At 35.9% G+C, this 24,668-nt stretch overlaps 1 protein-coding gene and 1 long non-coding RNA gene across 4 annotated transcripts in view; both read right to left on the bottom strand.

The window, feature by feature from the left end:
* LOC309665249 (serine palmitoyltransferase 1-like) overlaps positions 1-24,668 on the bottom strand; it is a 97,678-nt gene that overhangs the window by 6,563 nt on the left and 66,447 nt on the right. For all 3 annotated transcript variants that reach the window (XR_014266277.1, XM_082478887.1, XM_082478886.1), the window contains exon 7: positions 1,160-1,223. Coding sequence is in view for 2 of the 3 variants with exons in the window: in XM_082478887.1 (XP_082335013.1) it covers positions 1,172-1,223 (52 nt within the window). In the remaining variant the exon portion in view is untranslated. The remainder of the gene's footprint in view (positions 1-1,159; positions 1,224-24,668) is intronic.
* On the bottom strand, positions 5,248-10,614 carry LOC309665255. The gene is made up of 2 exons (XR_014266295.1): positions 8,619-10,614; positions 5,248-7,536 (listed from the first exon to the last, which is right to left on the bottom strand). It is a non-coding gene; the product is annotated as an uncharacterized lncRNA (long non-coding RNA).

The raw sequence follows: 24,668 nt of genomic DNA, 5'->3' as shown, positions 1-24,668 counted from the left end.
CTCCATTCTCTTGGTTAAAATGAGTGACATCTACTTTGTTTCCAGTAATGGCTTTATTTTGACTATAGTCTTCCCTCTTGTAGCTAAAATTTATTGAGATGAATTATAGAATTGCCTTGGCTTTCAGCATCCAATTTAAAGTGGCCCATCACTTTCAGACCCTCTCCCAAGTCACCCAACTAAAGCCCAAATCTTGTAGTAGCTCTTTTCTAACACCCTCTTACTGAGACACCCCAGGATTCCCCATGGTGTGTGTCTTCCCTCACTGCCATGAGTAATAAATCCAACTTGTTCTAGACTAAACTGGTTCCCAGGTGTGTTCCTGGTTGTTTTGGCTGGAGAACATAGACGTTGGAATGATCTCATCCTAACCAGCTAACTCTGGCACCCCGTGGAGAACACCCCCATTCTTCAGCCCTTTCACTAAACACTGCTTACTCCAGAAAGCCTTCTCTACTGCCCCAATGAGGACTGGTCCCCTGTGCTGTGTTGCCTAGACCACTTTGCACTTCTCCCCTGTGACAACTACTGCATATCTTTTTTTTTTTTTAACATCTTTATTGGAGTATAATTGCTTTACAATGGTGTGTTAGTTTCTGCTTTATAACAAAGTGTATCAGTTATACATATACATATGTTCCCATATCTCTTCCCTCTTGTGTCTCCCTCCCTCTCACCCTCCCTATCCCACCCCTCTATGTGGTCACAAAGCACCGAGCTGATCTCCCTGTGCTATGCGGCTGCTTCCCGCTAGCTATCTATTTTACATTTGGTATTGTATATATGTCCATGCCACTCTCTCACTTTGTCACAGCTTACCCTTCCCCCTCCCCATATCCTCAAGTCCATTCTCTAGTAGGTCTGTGTCTTTATTCCCGTCCTGCCCCTAAGTTCTTCATGACCTTTTTTTTTTTTTTTTCTTAGATTCCATATATACGTGTTAGCATACGGTATTTGTTTTTCTCTTTCTGACTTACTTCACTCTGTATGACAGACTCTAGGTCCATCCACCTCACTACACTGAAAGCTCCTTGCAGGCAAGAGAGAGGAGTGAAGCATGTCTGACCACATTGCCAGTACTTACTCTAGTCCCTGATGAAAAGTGTTTATTAAAAGTTTGTTAATTAATGGACACAAGAATTAAAGTTTTCTAACTTACCTTCTGTATAAATCACAGGAGTGTAATGACATCTCTCAAGTAGCCAATATATTTTGAGAAGAATCTGTAAGAATAAAACAGCATTAAAAATTGATGTTTAATAGGGCAAAGAAAATTCCCAATTATTGAATTTATCATTTATTTTATATTTCAAATATGGATATCCTTGTAGGTTTTGAAATTTTTCATTGTGAAATTTAGGTGTTCACAGAATATGGATTAAAAAGCAAATTTACTTCGAGGTATTGTTTCTATTTTGACACAAAGTCATAAAAAAAAAACTATTACCAAAGAAGATGTTTAAAATAATTTAAATATGTGACTTGTAACAGCTACATATATTGTAAATCTACTGTTCTAAAAATAAGGAGCAATTAGCCCTTGTTTACTTTAACATTTAATCTGCTGAACAGTCTGGAGAACCATTTATTTACTAACAAATATATGTAAAATAGGGTAGTGAAAAACAACTCCGTGTGCTTTTTTGACTGTTTGAAAATTATATTTGAATTATTGAAAAAACTGAAAATGTTTCAAAACATCATTTGAAAGATGTGTAAGAGAGAGGATAGGAAAATATGCCCGCATATTTATTGCCTAACAATTTAAATTACAAATATGGAGAGTACAAACTTTCAGTTATAAGATGAGTAGTTCTAGAAATTTCATGTACAGCATGGTGACTATAGTTAATAATAATGTACTGTATACTTGAAGTTTTCTAGAAGAATAGATCTCAAGTGTTCTCACCACACACACAGACACACAGGCACACACGCACACAAAAGATAACTATGGGAAATAATGAATATGTAAATTAGCTTGATTATGGTATGATTTCCTGATTTCACTTTGTGAAATGATTGTGGAATCATTTTCACAATGTGTATGTAGATCAAAACATTATATTGTACAACCTAAAAATATACAATTTTTATTTGTCAATCATACTTCAATAAAGCTGGAAAAAATACACAGACGTATATATAGATATATACATGTATACATATATATGTTTTGTGTATGTATATATGCACATACATATGTGTGCGTTTTAGCATCCTTAAATTTGCATTACCTATTCCAGTTTTTGCTGGAAAATACTATTTTTATTGTTCCACAAAACATAGCACACCAAGGTTGATCAGCAGATTTGAATCCCAAGTAACTGTCCTCTCTCTCCAGCAGTTTCTGACAGGTTTGCCTGTCTTTGGGTTTGGTGAATTCCCTCCCTGCTCTCACCTCCACTGGCAGAATCCCCAGCTTACCCCGACCCTCTAGTTACAGCCCTAATCCTCCAAAAATTTCATGAACATAAAGAAAGGTTTCTCCTCAGGAAAACACTGCATGGCTCTACTGTTGACCAACTATGGGTTTATAATATGATCAATTCATGTGATTTGTCTATAAACCTGGAAGGGCAAATTGAATACATTTTATTTTTTCTCAGAATAAGTGAAGGTACACATCAATCTACAATTGAAAATAAAATTTCATTAAAATGTACTTAAAAAAGAACTCCTTGCCTAGCCCTAGATCCCAGAGGTTTTCTCCCAGGATTTCTTCTAAAAGTTTTATAGTATTATATTTTATATTTAATTTTGTGATCCATTTTTGAGTTAATTAGTGTGAAAGGGGTGAAGTTTGGGTTGAGTTTTTTTAGCCTGTGGACATCCGTTTTCTCCAGCATCATTTGTTAAAAAGACTAGGCTTCCTCTCTCAGAACGAAATTAGTAAAGTGAAAAAAAAAATGAAACATAAAACTGAAAGTGAAGATTTTTATTCTTTGTAAAAAAGTTTTAATATCTCTCCGTTAATAAACAAATAACAATTTATGGATAGAGTTATGTTAAACAATAATTTTGCAATTGAATCATGCTCAAAATCAACCCACCAAGTTTGAGAAAAAGACCTCGTTAACTGAACCGCTATGGAGACCAGCACAACTCCCAGGTATATTGGTGAATTTGAGAGAGAACTTGATAGCACATGGCCGCAGTTTACTTGGCTGAGTGCCACCTGCATAGGCACAAATGACCCAGTTCTGAAACTCATCTGGCTCCTGAGCAAACGAAATGTAAAGGACTATGTATTAGTTTCCTGTTGATGCATAACAGATTACCACAAGCTAAGTGGCTTCAAATAACACCCATTTATTAACGTATAGTTTACAGCAGGCTGGATTCAATGGTCAGGGTATCATAAGGCTGAGAGGAAGGTGTTAGCAAGGCAGATTCCTTGTCTGGAGGCTCTAGGAAGACATCTGCCTCTAGGCTCATTTAGGTTGTTATACGGTTCCTTGCTGTTGGAAGTGTTAGGTCCCTTATTTTCTGGCTGTCACCCAGAGTCCTTTCTCAGCATCTTAAGACCACCCACATTCCTTTTCATGTGTTTTCCTCTGCCTTCAAGCCAGCAATGATCTATCAAGTCACCTTGTACATCAAATCTCTCTGACCTTCTCTTCTGCTGCCAGATGGAGCAAACTCTGTACGCAAAGTGCTTACCTGATTGGGTCCAGTCCACCTGGATAAACTCTATGTATTAAGATCAATCCATTCAGTTTTAACTACAACTGCAAATTCTCTTCACAGCAGTATCCAGATTAGTGTTTGAATGAAGAATCAGAGAACAGGAATCTTGGAAGACCAGGTTTAGAAATCTTCCTACTATAAGCCTGTAATGAGTTAAGTGCATTTAAGCCCTTCTGGGATTTCCCAGAGGGGTCTTGTAGTCGATGATGAAACATTCTAGTTAGTTACCATGTGATATTTACACATTAATCCTCTACATCTTCCTGGGACCTGCGATGTCCTCCAGCTCTTCCACATTCATCAGGTTCCATAAAGTTCCTCAAAGGCACTACAATCCTCACCTGGTGTGGCCGAAAATTCCACCAGTGGCAAAGCAGATTCCTTGAGGCGCCCCTTGATGAGGGGCAGGAGAGAGGACATGGTCTTCTTTTCTGCTTTGGTTTACAAAATTTAAAGACGTATCAAAATTTCAGAGCTTTTGTTGACAGTTTTTTTGTTTTCACGTCTAACTCTTTGTCCTCTCCTCCATGGGACTCAGGCATCAATGAATGGACCTGGTCCAGGTGATGAATCTAACTAACAGGAACAACCAGGATTTGACCCGGACCAGACCTCCTCTAAGATGTCTAAGTTTTGGTCTCACTTTAACTCACGACCAATAACTTCACAAGGGCCCTCATTGTTGCCCAACAATTCTAACATATTCCTTTGTCCGTTCACTCTCTCATGCTCCTAAATTATTTCATACTTCACATCTTCTCTTTCTGAAAACTTCCCAAGTCTCCTCCTCAGTGACCACCCTCAGCTGATGACTTGCTTCTGCTGACTAAAAACAATTGCACAGCGTGAGAGTTGTGAGTTAAGTTTTATCTGGGGCAAAATGAGGACTATAGCCTGGGAAACAGCATATCGAATAGCTCTGAGAAAGTGCTCCAAAGAGGAAGTGGAGAAGGTCAGTATATATGTGATTTTGGTGAAGGGGGAGTACATGCAATCAAGCAGATATTTTTTGCAGAAGGTTCTGCTAGTTTCGTGAAGGTTACTGCTAGTCATGAGGAGCAGACATCACCATGAAGAATTTTTTAGTGCTTTTCTAAATATGAGGAGATGCAAGAATTGGGCTCATAAAATCATCTCCTGAAAATATCTAACTGTCTAAGGACCTGTTCTGCCAGTTTTTTCCAGAGCACAGAGTGCCTCATTTCTGATCTCCACCCTGAATTCCTTTCAGGGGGTGTTGAAGGTCAGCAGATGCAGTGGCTCATAATTTAATTTTTGTAGAGGTAGATGGCAAGTGCCAATTTGTATGTGACATTTCCATAGGCCTGAGAAGACAGAAGCAATCGGAAGGCAACTTCCCTATTTTCCCCACATCTGCCCACCTACAGGCCATTGTGTCCATGCACCCTGCCTTCCCTCCTGACACAGTGGATTCACCGTCCATGCCCCGTTCAGAGACCAAACCTTCCACTTTGCACCAGAATCTATCTACTCTCTCCAACAAAAAGATACAAGGCAGTATACTGCCCCAGATATTCAACACCACCACCTCATGAATAAACAATAAAAATTTTATTTAATCATTACAATCAGCATACAATGGTACCATACTTTTTGCATCTTAAAAAATAAATACATAATACCTCTTTTGACCTCCATATCCACCTCTAAATACTCTCCATTTCTCTTCTCCAACTTACATATATACTTGAAATTTTCTTTTTTTAAATTGAGGTACAATTGACATAGAACATTATATTAGTTTCAAGTATACAACATAATGATTCAATATTTACATATATTGCAAAATGATCACCACAACAGATCTAGTTAGCATCCATCACCATACACAAGAATTTTTTCTTGTGATGAGAACTTTTTTTTTTTTAATTTATTTTCTTTTGGCTGTGCTGGGTCTTTGTTGCTGCATGTGGGCTTTCTCTAGTTGCAGCAGGCAGGGGCTTCTCATTGCGGTGGCTTCTCTTGTTGTGGAGCACGGGCTCTAGGCACGTGGGCTTCAGTAGTTGCAGCATGTGGGCTCAGTGGTTGTGGCACATGGGCCCTAGAGCGCGCAGGCTTCAGTAGTTGCAGCACGTGGGCTCTAGGGCACACGGGCTCAGTAGTTGTGGCTCACTGGCTTAGTTGCTCCAAGGCACGTGGGATCTTCCCGGACCAGGGATTGAACCCATGTCCCCTGCATTGACAGGCGGATTCTTAACCACTGCGCCACCAGGGAAGTCCTGATGAGAACTTTTAAGATCTACTCTCTTAGCAACTTTCAAATACGCAGTACAGTATTATTAACTGTAGTCACCATGCTGTACATTACATCCCTATGACTTAATTATTTTATAGCTGAAAATAAATTTTATTTTAAATGAATTTTATTTTATAGCAGATGCAAACTATTATATACAGGATGGATAAACAACAAGGTCCTACTGTATAGCACAGGGAACTATACCCAAGCACAGGGAACTATATCCAATCTCCTGGGATAAACCATAATGGAAAATAATATTTTTAAAAATGTCTCTATGTGTATAACTGAGTCACTTTGCTGTACAACAGAGATTGGCACAACATTGTACATCAACTAGACCACAATTAAATAAATAAATAAATAAATAAATAGGATGGCAAAGAGTAGAAATCAATCAGTCTCCTTCCTTTATTTTTAAAAGTAAGCATGCTGTTATGTTAAACAAAATTCAAAATTGAAATTATGTAAAAATTTCTACAGAATTCATTCTGCAGAAGCGGCTGAGGAAATAACAAGCATGGCAGCCATAGCAATACAATAAAATATGAGTCCTATGGGACCACAGAGCTCTTGCTATCATTAGCAGTTGAACAGAAGTGGAGAGTCAACATCAAATAGCAGCTACCTGGATCTGTAATAGCTAAAATAATACTCATATGATTATAAATATAAATATCACAGGGGAGAGAAATGGGCGTGGGTTTAATAAATTGAAATTCAAGTATAATTCCAGAATGAAAACCAATTCCTTAGGACTGATTATGGCAAGATAGTTGTACTTTATATACTTTATCTTTTGGTACATTATTAGAAACTTGTGCAAACATCAGAGCACCTTATTACTTTTCCAGCACAAGAATTATTGATTATAAGAGACACCATTAATACTTTAAGAGGACTAAAAGAGGAAAAGTAAATACTAGATTAAATATGCACTTTAATTTTAAAATTCATACTGACTAGTAAGTATGAAATAGTAAGTATGAAGAACATGTCTAACCACTGAAGGATCACAGCAACAGTCTCAACATACTGATTAGTAATTAGACTATTTTAGTAGCTTCAGTCAGGGTGAATACCACATTACAAAAGGCACATTAATGAACAAATGTAGCTCTAGAGGAAAACAAACAGGAGATGAGGATTCTGAAAATTTTTCCTTAGAACTCAATGGCCATGTCTAAGATTGGCTGAGAGTATAAGACCTAAAGGAGGAGTAGTAACATATGGAAGTAAGATCCAACTAGCTAAGAAAAGATAGGTGAATACCACGGACATTGGTTTTCAAAGAGGGATGTTTGTAATGAACCCAGACTCTCCTGGTCTGCCTGGAGCCCTCTCAGCAGAGTTGGACAACACTTGCAGGATGCTATACAAAACAACATCTGTGGCACAGAAAGTTTAACTAGAGGACTGACATGTGTGTGACCAGAGGACATGCATTTAAGAGGGACTTTAAGGATATCTAGTGTGACTCCACAATTCCATGGATGAGTTAACCAAGGCCCAAGGAAGAGAATAATAATGCAGTTGATAAGTAGCTGGGCTTGGTCTAATCCAACTTTGCAAATTTAGTGATAAGACTAAAATTCTAGAGGGTCACCACTTTTCATTCTGAGAGCCTTGAATTTCAAACTCAGAGCTGTTTTTTCTCAGGAGATGGGTTCTCAGGCAGCTGCTTCCTGAAGAACATACACTGCTAATAAAAGACTAATACACAATTAAACATTCTAGCAGTCCTCATTTATTTGGCTTACATCCTCATATTCCCCTTTAATATTTTTAGACACTATCAAGGTTTACAATCCTAATCCAGTATAAACTGTAAACACACACATATACATACACAGACAGGAAGTTTCTTTCAGAAGTTTCGTAATTTTCTACGGTCTTTATTACAAAACTGTATCCCATGAAGTGCACAGCTTGGGAAGTCAACGGCATTTCCTTTCTAAATCCCTCTTTGTTAAGTCATGCCTTTAAGTGCACTTATAGCACCAAACTCAGGGCTATTAAAGGCAAATTGATAATTTTTCACGCTGAAATCTATCTATACTTACCCACCCATTTTTACCATGGTGGTACTCTCCAAAACTTTGAAGTCACTCAAGCTGATTTTTCCCAGAAGGAACTCATTCTATTAGTAAATGTTAATGCCAAGAATATAGATAATCACAACAAAAAGAATAAAATACCTAGGAATAAACCTACCTAAGGAGGCAAAAGACCTGTACTCAGGAAACTGTAAGATACTGATGAAATAAATCAAAGATGACACAAACAGATGGAGAGATGTACCATGTTCTTGGATTGGAAGAAGAAATATTGTGAAAATGACTATACTACCCAAAGCAATCTACAGATTCAATGCAATCCCTATCAAATTACCAATGGCATTTTTTACAGAACTAGAACAAAAAAATCTTAAAATTTGTATGGAGACAAAAAAGACCCCAAATAGCCAAAGCAGTCTTGAGGGAAAAATACGGAGCTGGAGGAATCAGACTCTCTGACTTCAGACTATACTACAAAGCTACAGTCATCAAGACAATATGATACTGGCACAAAAACAGAAATACAGATCAATGGAACAAGATAGGAAGCCCAGAGATAAACCCACGCACCTATGGTCAACTAGTCTATGACAAAGGAGGCAAGGATATACAGTGGAGAAAAGACAGCCTCTTCAATAAGTGGTGTTGGGAAAACTGGACAGCTACATGTAAAAGAATGAAATTACAACACTTCCTAACACCATACACAAAAATAAACTCAAAATGGATTAAAGACCTAAATGTAAAACCAGACACTATAAAACCCTTAGAGGAAAACATAAGCAGAACACTTTTTGACATAAATCGCAGCAAGATCTTTTTTGATCCACCTCCTAGAGTTATGAAAATAAAAACAAAAATAAACAAATGGGACCTAATGAAACTTAAAAGCTTTTGCACAGCAAAGGAAACCATAAACAAAACAAAAGGACAACCCTCAGAATGGGAGAAAATATTTGCAAATGAAGCAATTGACAAGGGATTAATCTCCAAAATATACAAACAGCTCATGCAGCTCAATATCAAAAAAACAAATAACTCAATCAAAAAATGGGCAGAAGACCTAAACAGACATTTCTCCAAATAAGACATACAGATGGCCAAAAAGCACATAAAAAGATGCTCAACATCACTAATTATTAGAGAAATGCAAATCACAACTACAAAGAGGTATCACCTCACACTGGCCAGAATGGCTGTCATCAAAAACCTACAAACAATAAATGCTGGAGAGGGTGTGGAGAAAACGGAACCCTCCTACACTGTTGGTAGGAATGTAAACTGGTACAGCCACTATAGAAAACAGTATGGAGGTTCCTTAAAAAACTAAAAATAGAGCTACAATATAATCCATCAATCCCCCTCCTGGGCATATACCCAGAGAAAACCATAATTTGAAAAGATATGTGCACCCCAATGTTTTTTGCAGCACTATTTACAATAGCCAGGACATGGAAGCAACCTAAATGTCCATCAACAAAGGAATGGATAAAGAAGATGTGATATATATACAATGGAATATTACTCAGCCATAAAAAAGAACAAAATAATGTCATTTGCAACAACATGGATGGACCTAGAGATTGTCATACTGAGTGAAGTAAGCCAGACACAGAAAGACAAATATCATATGATATCACTTACATGTGGAATCTAAATAAATGATACAAATGAGCTTATTTACAAAATATAAGTAGAGTCACAGATGTAGAAAACAAACTTGTGGTTACCAGGGGATAAGGTGGGGGGGAGGAATAAATTGGGAGACTGGTATTGACATATACACACTATTATATATAAAAGAGATAACTAATAAGAACCTGCTGTGTAGCACATGGAATGCTACTCAATACTCTGTAATGGCCTATATGGGAAAAGAATCTTAAAAAAAAAAAAAAAAGTGGATACATGTATATATATAACTGATTCCCTTTGTTGTACACCTGAAACTAACACAACATTGTAAATCAACTATATTCCAATAAAAGATTTTAAAAAAGAACATAGGTAAATTGCTCTCCTCAAGAACCTTTATACTTTTTAAATTATTTCATACTGCATGACAGTTAGTAATAGCAAAGAAAAGTGATTTCAGTTACCCCACAAATCGGTACTATAGTGCCGTGAAGACACTTGATTGACTAGGATGTTAGTGCACTGTAATTTTCTGATTAATTAAAATATCTAGGTTTCTTAAAGTTATATATTTAATGTAGCCAATAAACGGGTGATAGACACTAAATTTAATAAAAGAGGAGAAAATCAGGATCTCCAATACAGGGAAACCAAAATGGTTTAAAAAGTTACCATGCATTACTATTAAGATTAAACCTCAAGGGAATGAAGTCAGGGAAGATAGTGAAGTTGGAAGCACCAAGAATTCATCTCTCTACCTGGACAGCAACTGTACTAGGAGAAACTATCAGAGGTGGATATTTTGGAACTTTGGAGTTTATTTGAACACTTGTAACTTCAAGGGGATAGCTTGGCTAGGACATTTTCATTAATTTTGGTTTATTTCAACCATTAGGGTGGTTGCAGCTACTCAGCCCCCTACCCCAGCCCCATACCAGACAGCTGTGAAGAACGTAACCCAAATTTCTGGAGCAGCTTCTTCTGGAGCCAGGGTGGCCAATAAGATCCTTGTCATCCACATGTAGGTTCTTCGTTCTAACTGTGAACTACTGCTCTCACTGCTGAAGTGTGGATATGGAGGCTGGCCACCAATGTTCCAACTTCCACCAGCTGAAGTAATTTCCAGGAGATTTAAAAGAGCCACCTGTTTTTTTGTTTGCTTGCTTTTTGTTTGTTTGTTTGTTTTTGATATTCAAAAGCAACTATGTATATGGGGGAATTTAGAAAGCCACCATGCATACCTAGGGAAATATGGAGCTCAGAAAAGACATGCAGAAGATCTTAAGCTTTTACTCCAATACAGAGACACCTTATAGCAACTTTTTAAAGTACCAAACTCTGAGGAAAAGGGAAAATCTGATTTCCCCAGTTTCCATGTTATCAAATTCAAAAGTCCAATTTTCAATAAAAAAACAACAAGGCATACAAAGAAACAAGAATGCATAGCTGATTCAAAGAGGCAAAATAAAGCAACAGAAAATGTACCTGAGGAAGCATAGATGTCAAAATTACTAGACAAAGATTTTAAAACAACTGTTTTAAAGACACTCAAAGAGCTAAAGGAAGACATGGACAAAGGAAAATAATATATTAAAAAATATCAATGAAGAGATTAAATTATTTTCAAATAGAACCAAAACGAAATTTTGATGCTGAAAAGTACAATAACTGAAATGAAAAATACCTCAAAAGGGTTAAAAAGCAGATTTGTGCAAGTGGAAGAATAAGTGAACATAAAGAAAGAACAACTGAAATTATCAAGTCTAAGGAACAGAAAGAAAAAAGAATGAAGAAAATTGAACAGAGCCTAAGAGACCTGTGAAACACCATCAAGTGGACCAACATAGGCGTTGTGGGAATGCCATCAGGAGAAGAGAGAGAGAAAGGAACGAAATGAATAACGCCTGAAAACCCCCCAAATTTAAAGGACTGAAATTGCAATAAATGCATCTACAAATCCAAGAAGCTCAAAAACTCCAAATAGAATAAACTCAAAAATACTCACACTGAGATACATTATAATCAAAATGTTGAAAGACAGAGACAAAGAGACAATCTTGAAAGCAGCAAGAGAGAAGTGACTCATCACATACAAGTGATCGCAATGAGGTTATCTGTCAATTTCTCATCAGAAAGCTTGAAGGCCAGAAGTCAGTGGGTTGATATACTCAATATGCTTAAAGGAAAAAAAACTGTCGATGGGCAACTTTATATCCAATAAAGCTACTCTTCAAAAATGAGGGAGAAATGACACCCCTAGATTTTAAAAAGCTGAGGGAGGTCATTACCACCAGACCTTCCCTCCAAGAAATGTTAAAGGGAGTGCTTCAGGTTGAAATGAAAGGAAGATAGTAACTTGAAGCCATATAAAGAAATTAGGGTAAAGGTAAATGCATGGGCAACTGTAAAAGCTACTATTACTATAATTTTGGTTGAGCCTGACTTTTATTTTCTAAAGGGTTTAAAATACAAATGCATAAAAATTATTAATCTATTTTATTGTATACAAAATGTGTAATGATGTAATCTATGACATTAATAACAGAAACTGAGGGTGGTGTGGTATAGTAGTAGAGCTTTTTTATGTCACTGAAGTTAAGTTGGCATCAATTCAAATTAGATTATTATAACTTTGGGATATTAAATATAATACCCATGGTAACCACCAAGAAAATATCTATAGGATATACGTATAAAGAATTGAGAAGAGAACTGAAATATTTCACTATAAAAAGTTAACTAAAAATAAAGCAGTAATGGAGAAAATGAGGGACATAAAAACCTATAGGCATATAGAAAACATATTTGTTTTCTGAAAAATGGCAGAAGTAAATCCCTCCTTATCAGTAACTACCTTAAGTGTAAATGGATTAAACTCTCCAATAAAAATACAGAGATTGGCAAAATGAATAAATATTTATAATTCAACTATGTGGTCTCTATCAGAGACTCACATTACTTCTAAAGACAAATAGGTTGAATGTAAAATGACAGAAAAAATATTTCATACAAATGATGATGAAAATAGGGCTGGAGTGGCTATACTAATATCAAACAAAATAGACTTTAACTTTAAAAAGTTTACAAGAGACAAAGAAGATGTATCTTAATAAAAGTCTCAAGAAATAATTTAAGTATTCATCAACAGATAAATGGATAAAGATGTGCTATATATATACTATGAATATTACTCAGCCATAAAAAAGAATAAAATTCTGCCATTTGCAACAAAGTGAATGGACCTAGAGAGTACTATGCTTAGTGAAATAAGTCAGACAGAAAAAGACAAATACTCTATGTTATCACATATGTGGTATCTGAAAAAATAAAACAAAGGTATATAACAAATTAGAAACAGACTCACAGATATGGAAAACAAACTAGTGGTTACCAGTGCGGAGAGGGAAGGGGAGAAGGGCAAAATAGGGGTATGGGATTAAGAGATACAAACTACTATATACAAAATAGACAAGCAACAAGGATATATTGTACAGCATAGGGAATATAGCCATTATTTTGTAATAACTTTACATGGAGTATAACCTATAAAAATATTGATTCACTATGTGTACACCTGAAACTAATAAAATGTTGTAAATCAACTATACTTCAATAAAAAATTAAATTAAAAAAGGTTCGCTATCACAGTGAAAATAGAAATTATAAACATTTATGCACCTAATAAAATACCTCAAAATATATGAAGCAAAATATTGATAGAACAGAAGGTGAGAAATAGAGAGCTCTATAATAATAGTGGTGATTTCAATGCCCTGCTTTCAGTAATGGATAGATCAGTCAGACATAAGAGATGTAAGAAAATAGAGGATTGAAAAATGCAATAAACCAACTAGATATAAAAGATATATAGAACACTACCCCAAAATAGCAGAATACAGTTTTTTTTCAAGTGCACATGGGACATTCTACAGGACAGATCACATGTTAAACCACAAAATAAGTCTGAATAGATTAAAAGACAGATATCATACTAAGTACCTTCTCCAATCACAACAGGATGAAGTTAAAAATCAGTAACAAAGAAAACAGGAAAATTCACAGATTTGTGGAAACTCAACAACATACTCTTAAAGAAGCCATCACAAGATAAATTAGAAAATACTTAGAAACAAATAAAAACACAACATACCAAATTTATGGGATGCAGTGGAAGTAGTGCTCAGAGGGAAATCTATAGATGTAAATGTTTACATTGTAAAAAAATGTAAGATCTCAAATCAACAGCTTCATACCATAAGGAACTAGAAAAGGAAAATAAAGCCAAACTCAAAGCTAGCAGATGGAAAGAAACAATAAAGTTTAGAGCAAAGTTAACAAAATAGAGAAATAAAACAATAGAAAAATATTAATGAAACCAAAAATTGGTTCTTTGAAAAAAATAAACAAAATTGACAAACCTTTAGCTAGACTGACAAAATAAAAAAGAGAAGACACAAATAACTAAAATCAGAATAACAGTGGAAGTATTACTACAAACCTTATAGAGGCAAAAAGGAATTATAGAAGAATACTATGAACAACTGTAAGCCAACAAATTAGATAACCATTAGAGAAATGGGCAAACTTCTTGAAACACACAAATGCCCTAAACCAACTCACAAAGAAATAGAAAATCTCAACAGACCTATAACAGGTAAAGAGATTGAATTATTAATCTAAAACTTACCAGCAAAGAGAAGTCCTGGACCAGGTGGCTTCACAAAAGAATTCTACCAAACATTTAAAGAAGAATTAATATCAATCCTTCTCAAGCTCTTCCAAATCATTGACAAGGAGGGAACACTTCCTACCTCATTTTATGAGTCCAGCACTAATTTATATCAAAGCCAGAAAAAAAAAAAATACCACAAGAAAAGTAAATCACAGATCAATAGCCCTTATGAAGATAGATGCAAAAATCCTCAACAAAATATTAGTAAATTGAATCCAATAGCATTTTAAAATAATTACTTACCATGACCAAGCAGCATTTTTTCCTGAAATGTAAGAGTCGTTCAACATAAGAATATTAATCAATGTAATGTGTCACATTAATAGAACAAGGAAAAAAACCACATGATTATCCCAATTGATGCAGAAAAGGCATTTGACAAAATCAAACACACTTTCATGATAAAAAACTTCCAGAAGTCTGGAAATAGAGGGAAAATCCCTCAACATATTAAAAAATATTTACAAAAACCCACAGCTAACATTATAATCAATGGTAAGGGACTGAAAACTGTCCACCTAAGATAAGGAACAAAAACAAGAATACCCACTTTCACTGCTGCTATTCAACATTCTACTGGAAGTTCTAACCAGAGCTATCAGAAAAGAAAAGTGAATAAAAGGCATCCAAAATAGAAAGAGCTAAAACTATTGCAGATGACACCATCCAGTATATAGAATACACCAAGTAGAAACTAATAAATTCAGCGAAGTTGCAGAGTACAAGATCAACACGCAAAAATCAGATGTGTTTCTAAATACCAGCAATAAAAAAGGCCAAAAAAAATTTAGGAAAGCAATCCTACTGATAATAGCACCTAAAAGAATTAAATACTTTGTAGTAAATCTAACCAAGCAGGTGAAAGAGTTGTACCCTCAGAACTACAAAATAATGCTGAAAGAAACTGAAGAAGGGACTTCCCTGGTGGCGCAGTGATTAAGAATCCACCTGCCAATGCAGGGGACAGGGGTTTGATCCCTGGTCCGGGAAGATCCCACATGCTGCAGAGCAACTAAGCCCATGCACCACAACTACTGAGCCTGCATTCTACAGCCCACGTGCCACAACTACTGAGCCCACGTGCCTAGGGCCCCTGCTCTGCAACAAGAGAAACCACCGCAATGAGAAGCCCGCGCACTGCAACAAAGAGTAGCCCCCACTCACCGCAACTAGAGAAAGCCCGCTCGCAGCAACGAAGACCCAACGCAGCCAAAAAAATAAATGAATAACTAAATAAGAAACTAAAGAAGACAAAAATAAATGGAAAGATATTTATATTCATGGCTAGGAAGACAATATTTTTATGATGTTAATACCACCCAAAGCAAGCTACAGGTTCAATGTAATCCCTATCAAAATACCAATAGTTCTTTTCACAAAAATGGAATTTTAGGGGGCCTTAAATAGCTAAAACAGTCCTAAAAAAAGAAAGAAAACTGGAAGACTCATACTTCCTGACTTTGAAACTTACTGCAAAGCTGTAGTAACTAATACAGAATGGTATTGGCATAAGGACAGACATATAGACCACTGGCATAGAATAGAGAGCTCAGAAATAAACTCTCACATATATGGTAAATTGGTTTTTGACAAAGGTGCCAAGACCATTCAATGGGAAAAAGAAAGTCTTTTCAACAAATGGTGCTGGGAAAACTGGATATCCACATGCAAAAGAAGTTGGACCCTTACCTCATATTAAATGCAAAAGTCAATTCAAAATGGATCAAAGATCTAAATTTTAGATCTAAATTTAAGAGCTCAAACTGTAAAACTCAGGGAAAAAAATTTTTAAGTCTTCATTACATTGGATTTGGCAACGACTTAATGACTATGACACCAGAGCACAGGTAACAAAAGAAACAAATGATAAATTGGACTTGATCAAATTAATGTTTGTGCACCAAAGGATACTATCAAAATATATAAATAAATAATAAATAAATAATGGGGTAAAATATTTGCAAATAACATCTGATAGGGGATTAATATCCGGAATATATAAAGAGCTCCCACAACTCCATAACACCAAATAACCCAATTCAAAAAATGGGCAAAGGACTTGAATAGACATTTCTCAAAGGAGATATGCAAATGGCTAATAAGCACATGAAAATGTGCTCAATATCATTAGTCATTAGGGAAATGCAAATCACAGCTACAATGAGATAGCATTTTATACCTACTAGGATGGGTTAAAAAAAAAAAAGAAAACAAGTGATGACAAGGATGTAGAGAAATTGGAACTCTTGTGCATTGCTGGTGGGAATGTAAAATGGTACAGCTGCTGTTGAAAACAGTTTGTTGTATTTTCAAAAGACTAAACATGAAACTACCATATGACCCGCAATTTCATTCCTAGGTATACATTCAAAAGAATTAAAAGCAGGGACTTGAACATATATATGTACACCAATGTTCATAGCCAAGTTATTCTCAATAGCCAAAAGGTGTAAATAACATGTGTCCTTGAGCAAAGGAATGTCTAAACAAATTGTGATATATACATACAAAGGAATATTATTCAGCCATAAAAAGAAGTGAAATTTTTATATATGCTGCAACATGGATGTATCTTGAAAACATTATGCTAAGTGAAATTGTCCAGATACAAAACAACAATCATTTGGTGATTCATAGAGACAGAAAGTAGAATAGAGTTAAAGGGGAAAGAGGAATTATTGTTTAATTGATACAAAGTTTTTGTTGGGGATGACCAAAAAGTTTTAGATATAGTGGTGATGATTACACAACATTGCAAATGTTATTTGATGCTACTGAATTACACACTTTGGAACAGTTAAAATGATAAATATTACGTTATGCATATTTTACCACTATAAAGAAAAGATCCTCAATTTCTTTGAAGTTAAGATAAACAGGTGAGAATACTGATTTTTAGGAAAAAAACTACAAATATATGTTAATTGAGAGAAAGTTTTTTTGGCAATAAATTTTAAAGGAAGTGTTTAAATTGGACCTATACAGTAAAAAATGATAAACATAATAGATAAAAATCCTTGATAGAAGTTTCATAAGTCACAGAAGTACTTTTTAAAGTTACAGTTTTTAAGGTCACTATGCTTCTCCTTACTTATTTTCATTTTGACTTTATGTCAACCTGAGAAAAAATAACCAGATATGTCCAACAGTAACTCCAGAAAATTAAACAACACAATGCTGGAAAGGTAGAATCCAAGGCACATAAGTACAGTTGCTATACTGTTCTGAATGAATTACTGAAGTTTTAACAGAAGTATTCTTTTAAAAAGCATTTGACTGAAATGACCACTGGACATCAACTCAAGGTAGAAGAGGCATATATAGGATTTACCATCTCTGATTGTTTCCAGAATTTCATGGTGTATATAATGCAATATCCCAACTCTAGAAAGAAGACCACATTGACCAAGAGAAAGGCTGCTTTCTTAATCTTAGTTTCTGATCCAAAATTTTCAGTGGTTTTTCACAGTCTAAAAGACAAACCCAAATTCCTTAATGCGACATTATCTGGGGCTCAAAATATAATATTGCCAATCACTCCCCCAAGTTCTGAAATCCTCCTAGAGTCAAATTGCTTCTGTCAAGCATTCATCACAGATGTGATTCTGCTCAGATGTGTGATTATTTAATTTCTCCCACTGTATTAGACTGAATTTTTGCTCAGCACATATCCCCAGTGCTCAGCAGTAATTAATTAATTAGTTAAGACTATTAGAGCCATCTGTCTATGCATCATCCTTCCTATAAATCCCCTTCTCACCTTTCACCTCCTACCAGGCCTTCTCACCTCTAGCCTCTTACTACTCATCCCATATGAAAACCACCTTCTGATGAGTTTGCTAAAACCCAGTTACATCACATCCTTGTTCCTCAATAAGTTGTATTCAGATCTAAACTTTCTTGGTTCTCCAGATCTCAACTTTCTTGGTTCCTGCCTTATATTTTGCTCCACTCATCTGGCAAACTGGACTATTCACATTAGTCCCAAACATTCCTCCACACATTAGCTAATGCCATGCTCTCTGTCACAAGAGCCCCTGTGCTTCTCTGCCCATTAAAATAATACCCAAATTTCAAAGTTGGCCTAAATGTCACTTCTTCCAGGTAGCTTTCCTCTTATTGCCCTACCTGAAAATGAGATTCTTGTTTTTAACTTCTCTGGCATTGGAGACATACCTCTTTCAAGGCACGCATTATATGGCATACTTACTTCTCTTAAAATTCTCTTGAAATCATGGATTGGACTGGGTTTACCTCTCTGTCTATGGCACCCTGCAGAGAGTCGATGCAGGCTCAGAGTGCTGGACAAGCTGGAGAAAAGGCCCCTGAACTGCACCAGAGAGCAGGTGAAAGATCTAAGAGAAAGTGTGAGAGCCCTCTGACCCAGGCATTCTAGGCAGATCTTCAACTAACAAGTTGACCTCAAGTCATTGTCACTGCTCATCATTTATCATTGGTGCGCTTAAAGAAATGTATCCATACCATCTCAATGGGCAAATGGCGCTAGGGAAATGCATATTTAGCTGATAAATTTGAGTTTTTACTTAAGATACAAGGATCACACATATTACACACACTTCTCTTTTTTTCATTTCTAACACACATGAATATTAAAGAGAGATACACTTTATTAGTGCTTGTTGTCACCAAAGAAAGTGGTGGGCAAAAGCAAAAACAGCAGAGATGCTCTGAGTGTCCTTATTCTAGACTTTATTGAATTTTAAAAGATTCTAAGGCTCAAACTAGTCCAGTAGAGGCCAAGACATATGCAACTAAAAATCTCATTGGGTACATATTCTATTGTGTAAGCATGGCAAGTGGTGAAAATACACCACCTTACATTCATTTGGAGGTCAATCCAGTACCATCATATGAATTCTTTAGCAATTTGGAACATTTGGGTCAGGATGTTTATGTGCTGCATTTGAAAATAGGAAAAGAGAGGATCTGGACAGAGAAAAGATCTTGATTAGAATATGTTGGAAGTCCTTTCAAGTCCAAGTTTTGAAATTCCCATTTGAATGATTGGAAGAATAGCTTATTTTCATGATAGAGCTCTTTTCTTGGAACCAAATTCCACAGCTCGGGTACAGGGCAGAAAGAAACAGCCCAGCCCCACCCACTTTATAGCTTGGTGGTGGTGGTCTGGTCTCTGATTAGCAAAGAAGCTGAGGCAACAGGCTACAGTTATGGCAACACTTGGCTTCCTGCAGGTTTCCACAGATGAAGGAAGAAAACAGGGGTGATAGTGCGCACGGGCTGCTGTGTATGGATGGCTGTGCATGCTTTTCATTGTACAGTCTGTGCATCGAATATTGCAGCAGCCCTGGACAGAGCTGGGTAAAGGAATACTTACTCGTTTCTTCATCATCATGCATCCTCCGACCTGGAGAATGTGAAGCAAATTTTCAAGAGGTAAAAGTTTACTACATCCAAAGAACAAGTGAATAATGTTATCAGAAATTGTACCCAGATGAAGAAGAGGTGGAATTATTGTACAGTGCTCCTACTGAGTGGTGTATTAAACTGACGACATATTTTAGTCTCTTTGGTGGAAAATCATGACCCATTAGGATTTCTGCTCATAAATATTACTTCTTTTGTGCTTTTCTTTATATTTTTCTGTTTTGTTTATTTATTTACTTATTTACTTATTTATTTTTGGCTGTGTTGGGTCTTCATTGCTGCGTGCAGGCTTTCTCTAGTTGCGGCGAGAGGGGGCTACTCTTCGTTGCTGTGTGCGGGCTTCTCATTGCAGTGTCTCCTCTTGTTGCAGAGCATGGGCTCTAGGTGCGTGGGCTTCAGTAGTTGTGGCATATGGGTTCAGCAGTTGTGGCGCACGGGCTTAGTTGCTCCGTGGCACGTGGGATCTTCGCAGACCAGGGATCAAACCCGTGTCCCCTGAATTGGCAGGCAGATTCTTAACCACTGCGCCACCAGGGAAGTCCCTTTTTGTGCTTTTTTTTAGCCTAGTTCACTATAAAATTAGACAGATGTTCAGAGAGAAAATTAAGCACTGATATCGGATTGAAGCATTTAGTGTATTTCAAATGAAATACATAGATAATCCTGCCTATTCATGTATGTCCAAGTTGAAAAACAAGTGATTTGAAGGAGTTTAGCCCCATTTTATGCTGGAGAAATTCTACAACCTAAAACAAATTCAGCTCTATTTATTCTGATTCAAACAGAAAACATTTAGGTATCTACAAACACTCATATATGTAAGGTGGTCAAGCAAGTCCTTAGGTGTATTCATCCAATGTAGAAAAAGTTCTGGAGATCACATTCATATCCAGAGACCATACATAATGTAACCCACAAGAAAGATCTTCAGCCACATACCTATTCTTCCCACCAGATATTAAATTATATCTTTATACAAACTAAAAGTTATTTTTTCATGATTTATGTAAATAAGTTAAGCATGGAAATGGTATTCAAAATATATTTATACATATGCATAATAGAAAATTTTAAATTGAAAATGGCTAATCAATTTTATAAGGAAAATTAAATATGATAAAACTAAGAATACAGTATAATTTTTGAAGCAAAATATTGTTGTCTATACCATTTTTATTTTAGATATTTTTAGTTTTTATTGAAGTCACTATAGTTTGTCAATGACTTTTGGGAAATTAGAAAATATTTTAATATATTTACAATCACTATGCCACCATTACTCAGGTATCTCTAAAGGGAAAGAAAATCTGTATTTTAATTCTGGGAGGAGGAATAAGACCTTGGTCAAGGCTGAAGTTGGTAATTCAGAGTTCCCCTTTTTGCATAACCGACATTTCGTAGCTCCTATTTCTGAGTGATCAGGTTATATAGATTCTCATACTTCTCCCAGTCCCTCCTTATTTCTGTCATCAACCATTTCCCCTCCCTTATCGTTTATCTTAAATTGCATGGCCTCTACCAGGCTGCTGGCCTTTCCAGTGGACCTTAGTCCCTGGGCTTCATTCTCCCCCTCCATGTCTCTCCTCACATTTCACACTGCAGGGCACAGGTGCAGATTCACACCCAGACACACCTTCGCACCACACTCACACTTCAAAAATTAAAAAAAAACAGGACATTAAAAAAAATTACCATTGGTATTTTACAGGCTCAAAAAAAACAGGTTTATTTTACCATTTATTTATATATTTCCTCTATGGTGAAGTTTCTATACAAATATTTTGCCAATTTCCTTACTGGATTTTTTTCTTCTATTGCTGAGCTGCAAGTCTTCTTTACATATCCTGAATATAAATCCTATGTCCAGTATATGTTTTACAAGTATTTGCTTTCAGTCTGTGACTTGTCTTTTTAATTCCTTAACAGAGTATTTTGAAGAGCAAAAGCTTTTAAATTTAACAAAATCTAGTTTATTAGTATGTTGTGTCCCATATATCAATAAAAATTTTTATGAGTCTGTATAGAAACTCAGAACTACAAATATCTTCTTATATTTTTTCTACAAGTTTTATAGTTTTAGCTCTTCCATTTAGGTCTATGATCCATTCTGAGTTAATCTTCATATATGCTTTGAGGTAAGAGTCAAAGATCATTTTATTGAATATGTATATCTAATTGCTCTAGCACCATTTATTGAAAATATGTCTTTCCCCTTTGAATCACTTTGGCACATTTGTTGAAAATCAACAGACCATCCCTTTACGTGTGGATTTAATTCTGGACTCTATTCTCTTTCAGTGATTTACATATCCATCTTTACACGTCTCATACTGACATGATTATAGTAAGTCAAAATCAGTTGGGGTAACATTCCCAACTTTGTTCTTATTTATCACAATTGTTTTGAACTAACATCTTAAAAATATTGTTTTCTTGGCTATTTTGGCCCTATTTCTGCCATATACATTTTGGAATATTCTTGCCAGCTAGGTAGGTACCACCTTTGGGATTTTTATTAGAATTGTATTTAGACACATTTGAGGAAAATTGATATTCCTTTAATAATGTCTTGGGACTTATCCAATGTTTTTCAATAAAATTTGAAAATGTTCTTCCATAAAGCACATATTCTTTTAGATTTATTCTTGGGCATTATATATTTCTGTAAATGATGTCTTCATGTTTCCTAATAATTTGTTGCTGTGATATCTAACTGCAATCGATTTTTAGGGTAATATTCTTATATCCTGCAAACATGCTGAACTGTCTTTGAAATTCAAAAATTTGTTTAGAGTTTTGTTTCCATGTTGACAACTATTTTATCTACTGCTAATAATGATTTTGTTTCCTCCTTTATATTTCTTATACATGATAGTTTCACTTCTTGTCTTACTACCTTAGCTAGGCTTCCTAGCACAACGTTGAATAGAGCAGTGACAATGGGCATTCTTTTCATGTTCCCAATTTTAAAAGAAATGGTTTAAACCCTTCACCTTCCAGTATGATGTTTATTTTGTTTTGTTTTTTGATTTTTGTCTGTATCAAGTTAAAATAAGTATCTTTTCATTTCTAGTCTGCTGAGGTTTATGTTGTTGTTCTGGTTACTATGAAAGGATGTTAAATGGTGTCATGTGTCGTTTTCTATAAATACTGAGATAATCAAAATATCATGTCTCTTTTAATCTATTAACAGTGGCTTACACTAATAATTTCTAAAAGTTTTATCATTTTTATTCCTGAGGCAATCCTTGTTTTTGTCTTTCATTGGGTGTTGATTCTTCTTGAATATTCTGCACACCACACCCCATCCTCAACATCTACTTCCAGAGAACCCAACCAGTGACAATGGTTGATTATTGCATTTTATGACAGTTTCAAGCCACCTGGTTATGACATTCTTAAATACCCCTAATCCTACTGGCTTCCAAACTTCTTGCCTGACACTCCCTCTTCTGCCACCTTATAATCTTACCTATAGGTATATCCAGGTTAAACATTACAGTTTCCACAAAATCTCTTTTTAGTGCCCCTCAACTTCCTTATGGCAATGACCTTCCACTCTGCTCGCAAAGTACTTTGTTGTGATATGTAAGTTAAATTTATGAATAAAAATCAAATAATTACCATAAATTTGCTGTCAAGGTTTTTAGAGACTAGAGAAAATAGATAGGAGAATGATTGGACATAGAAGGGAACAAAGCAAATAATGAATGAGAAATTAGGCACCTAAAGTAGAAAACATATTTACAGACTAATCCGTGATGGTTGGTACCCAATGGCCTGTAGTGTCAAAACAAGTCATGTGGCCAAGTGAATTGGGAGAGCAGGACAAGTAGGAGTGGTGTGTTAGAACTAAGAATATGTTCACAACTACATCTCTGAGGATGATTACCTCTCCTCCTGCCTCACTGTAGAAATGTGTGTTAAGTAATGCCACTGAGTAAAAACGTAGGAGTTCATAATCCCTTTGGATGTCGGTAATTAGCATAGACACGACCTTAATTCTCCCCAGTGGTATTTCTTTAATAATACTGATTCCATAATCTGTGTGTCATTTCTTATGGCTTAGCATGGTCCTCACTCTGGGGCTCTACACCTTAGGTTGAATTGGTTTTGCCAGATGTTTTTAAGAAGAGGAAACACGGAAGATAACATAAGAACACTAAGTGACTTGCAGAGAGCACAAAAGGAAAAAAAGCACAGAAGAGGCAGCTGGAATGCATGACACTGCAGACCAGAGCTCTACTGTTGCTTCTTACCCTACCTTGAGACCTCTTTGACTGTAAACATTACATTTTACTGTACTGGCTGACTCTGCCATTTTCTTTAGGAATTATGAAGCAAACAACAACAAAAACTTATACAGTGTGGTCCTATCTCTTTTGTTAGTCACCTTGTCTTGCAATTCTTCCCAAATCCTATGACTAGTCATTTTGAAAACTTTTATTATTGCCTAACGCACTGTTATATTTTTGTTGTTGTTGATTTCCTCTCCCCACTCTGTGATTTCTAGTGTGTCTTCTAGGAATACCTATCCTTTTCACCTGGTGAAGTCACACTGCAATGTTTGGACCAAGACGTGCATGGCCTCACCTGAAATGCTTTCTCCAGCTCCCTCAAGTCAGAGCAAGTGACCACCTCTTCCAGATGTCCTTACGATTTTCTGCAGACCTTTAAGTTTTCTTTGGTACACTGTTAATGTCCATTTTCCCCAATTCGTCTTTGCTATCACCCCTCTCCACTTCAGCATGTAACATGGGGTAATGCATATGGCAGACAATAATGGGGGCTGAGTAAATCAGTAAGAAAATAAATGAATACTTAATGATACCAAAGCACACTTCCAAAATGATATATTCATTACAAATCAAAATCTCTCTTTCACATT

Source organism: Balaenoptera physalus, assembly GCF_965194825.1.
Source record: "Balaenoptera physalus genome assembly, contig: SUPER_7_unloc_1, whole genome shotgun sequence".
Lineage (NCBI taxonomy): Eukaryota > Metazoa > Chordata > Mammalia > Artiodactyla > Balaenopteridae > Balaenoptera > Balaenoptera physalus.
The sequence above is the reverse complement of the archived record's forward strand: the minus strand, read 5'-3'. Positions and strand labels throughout refer to the sequence as shown.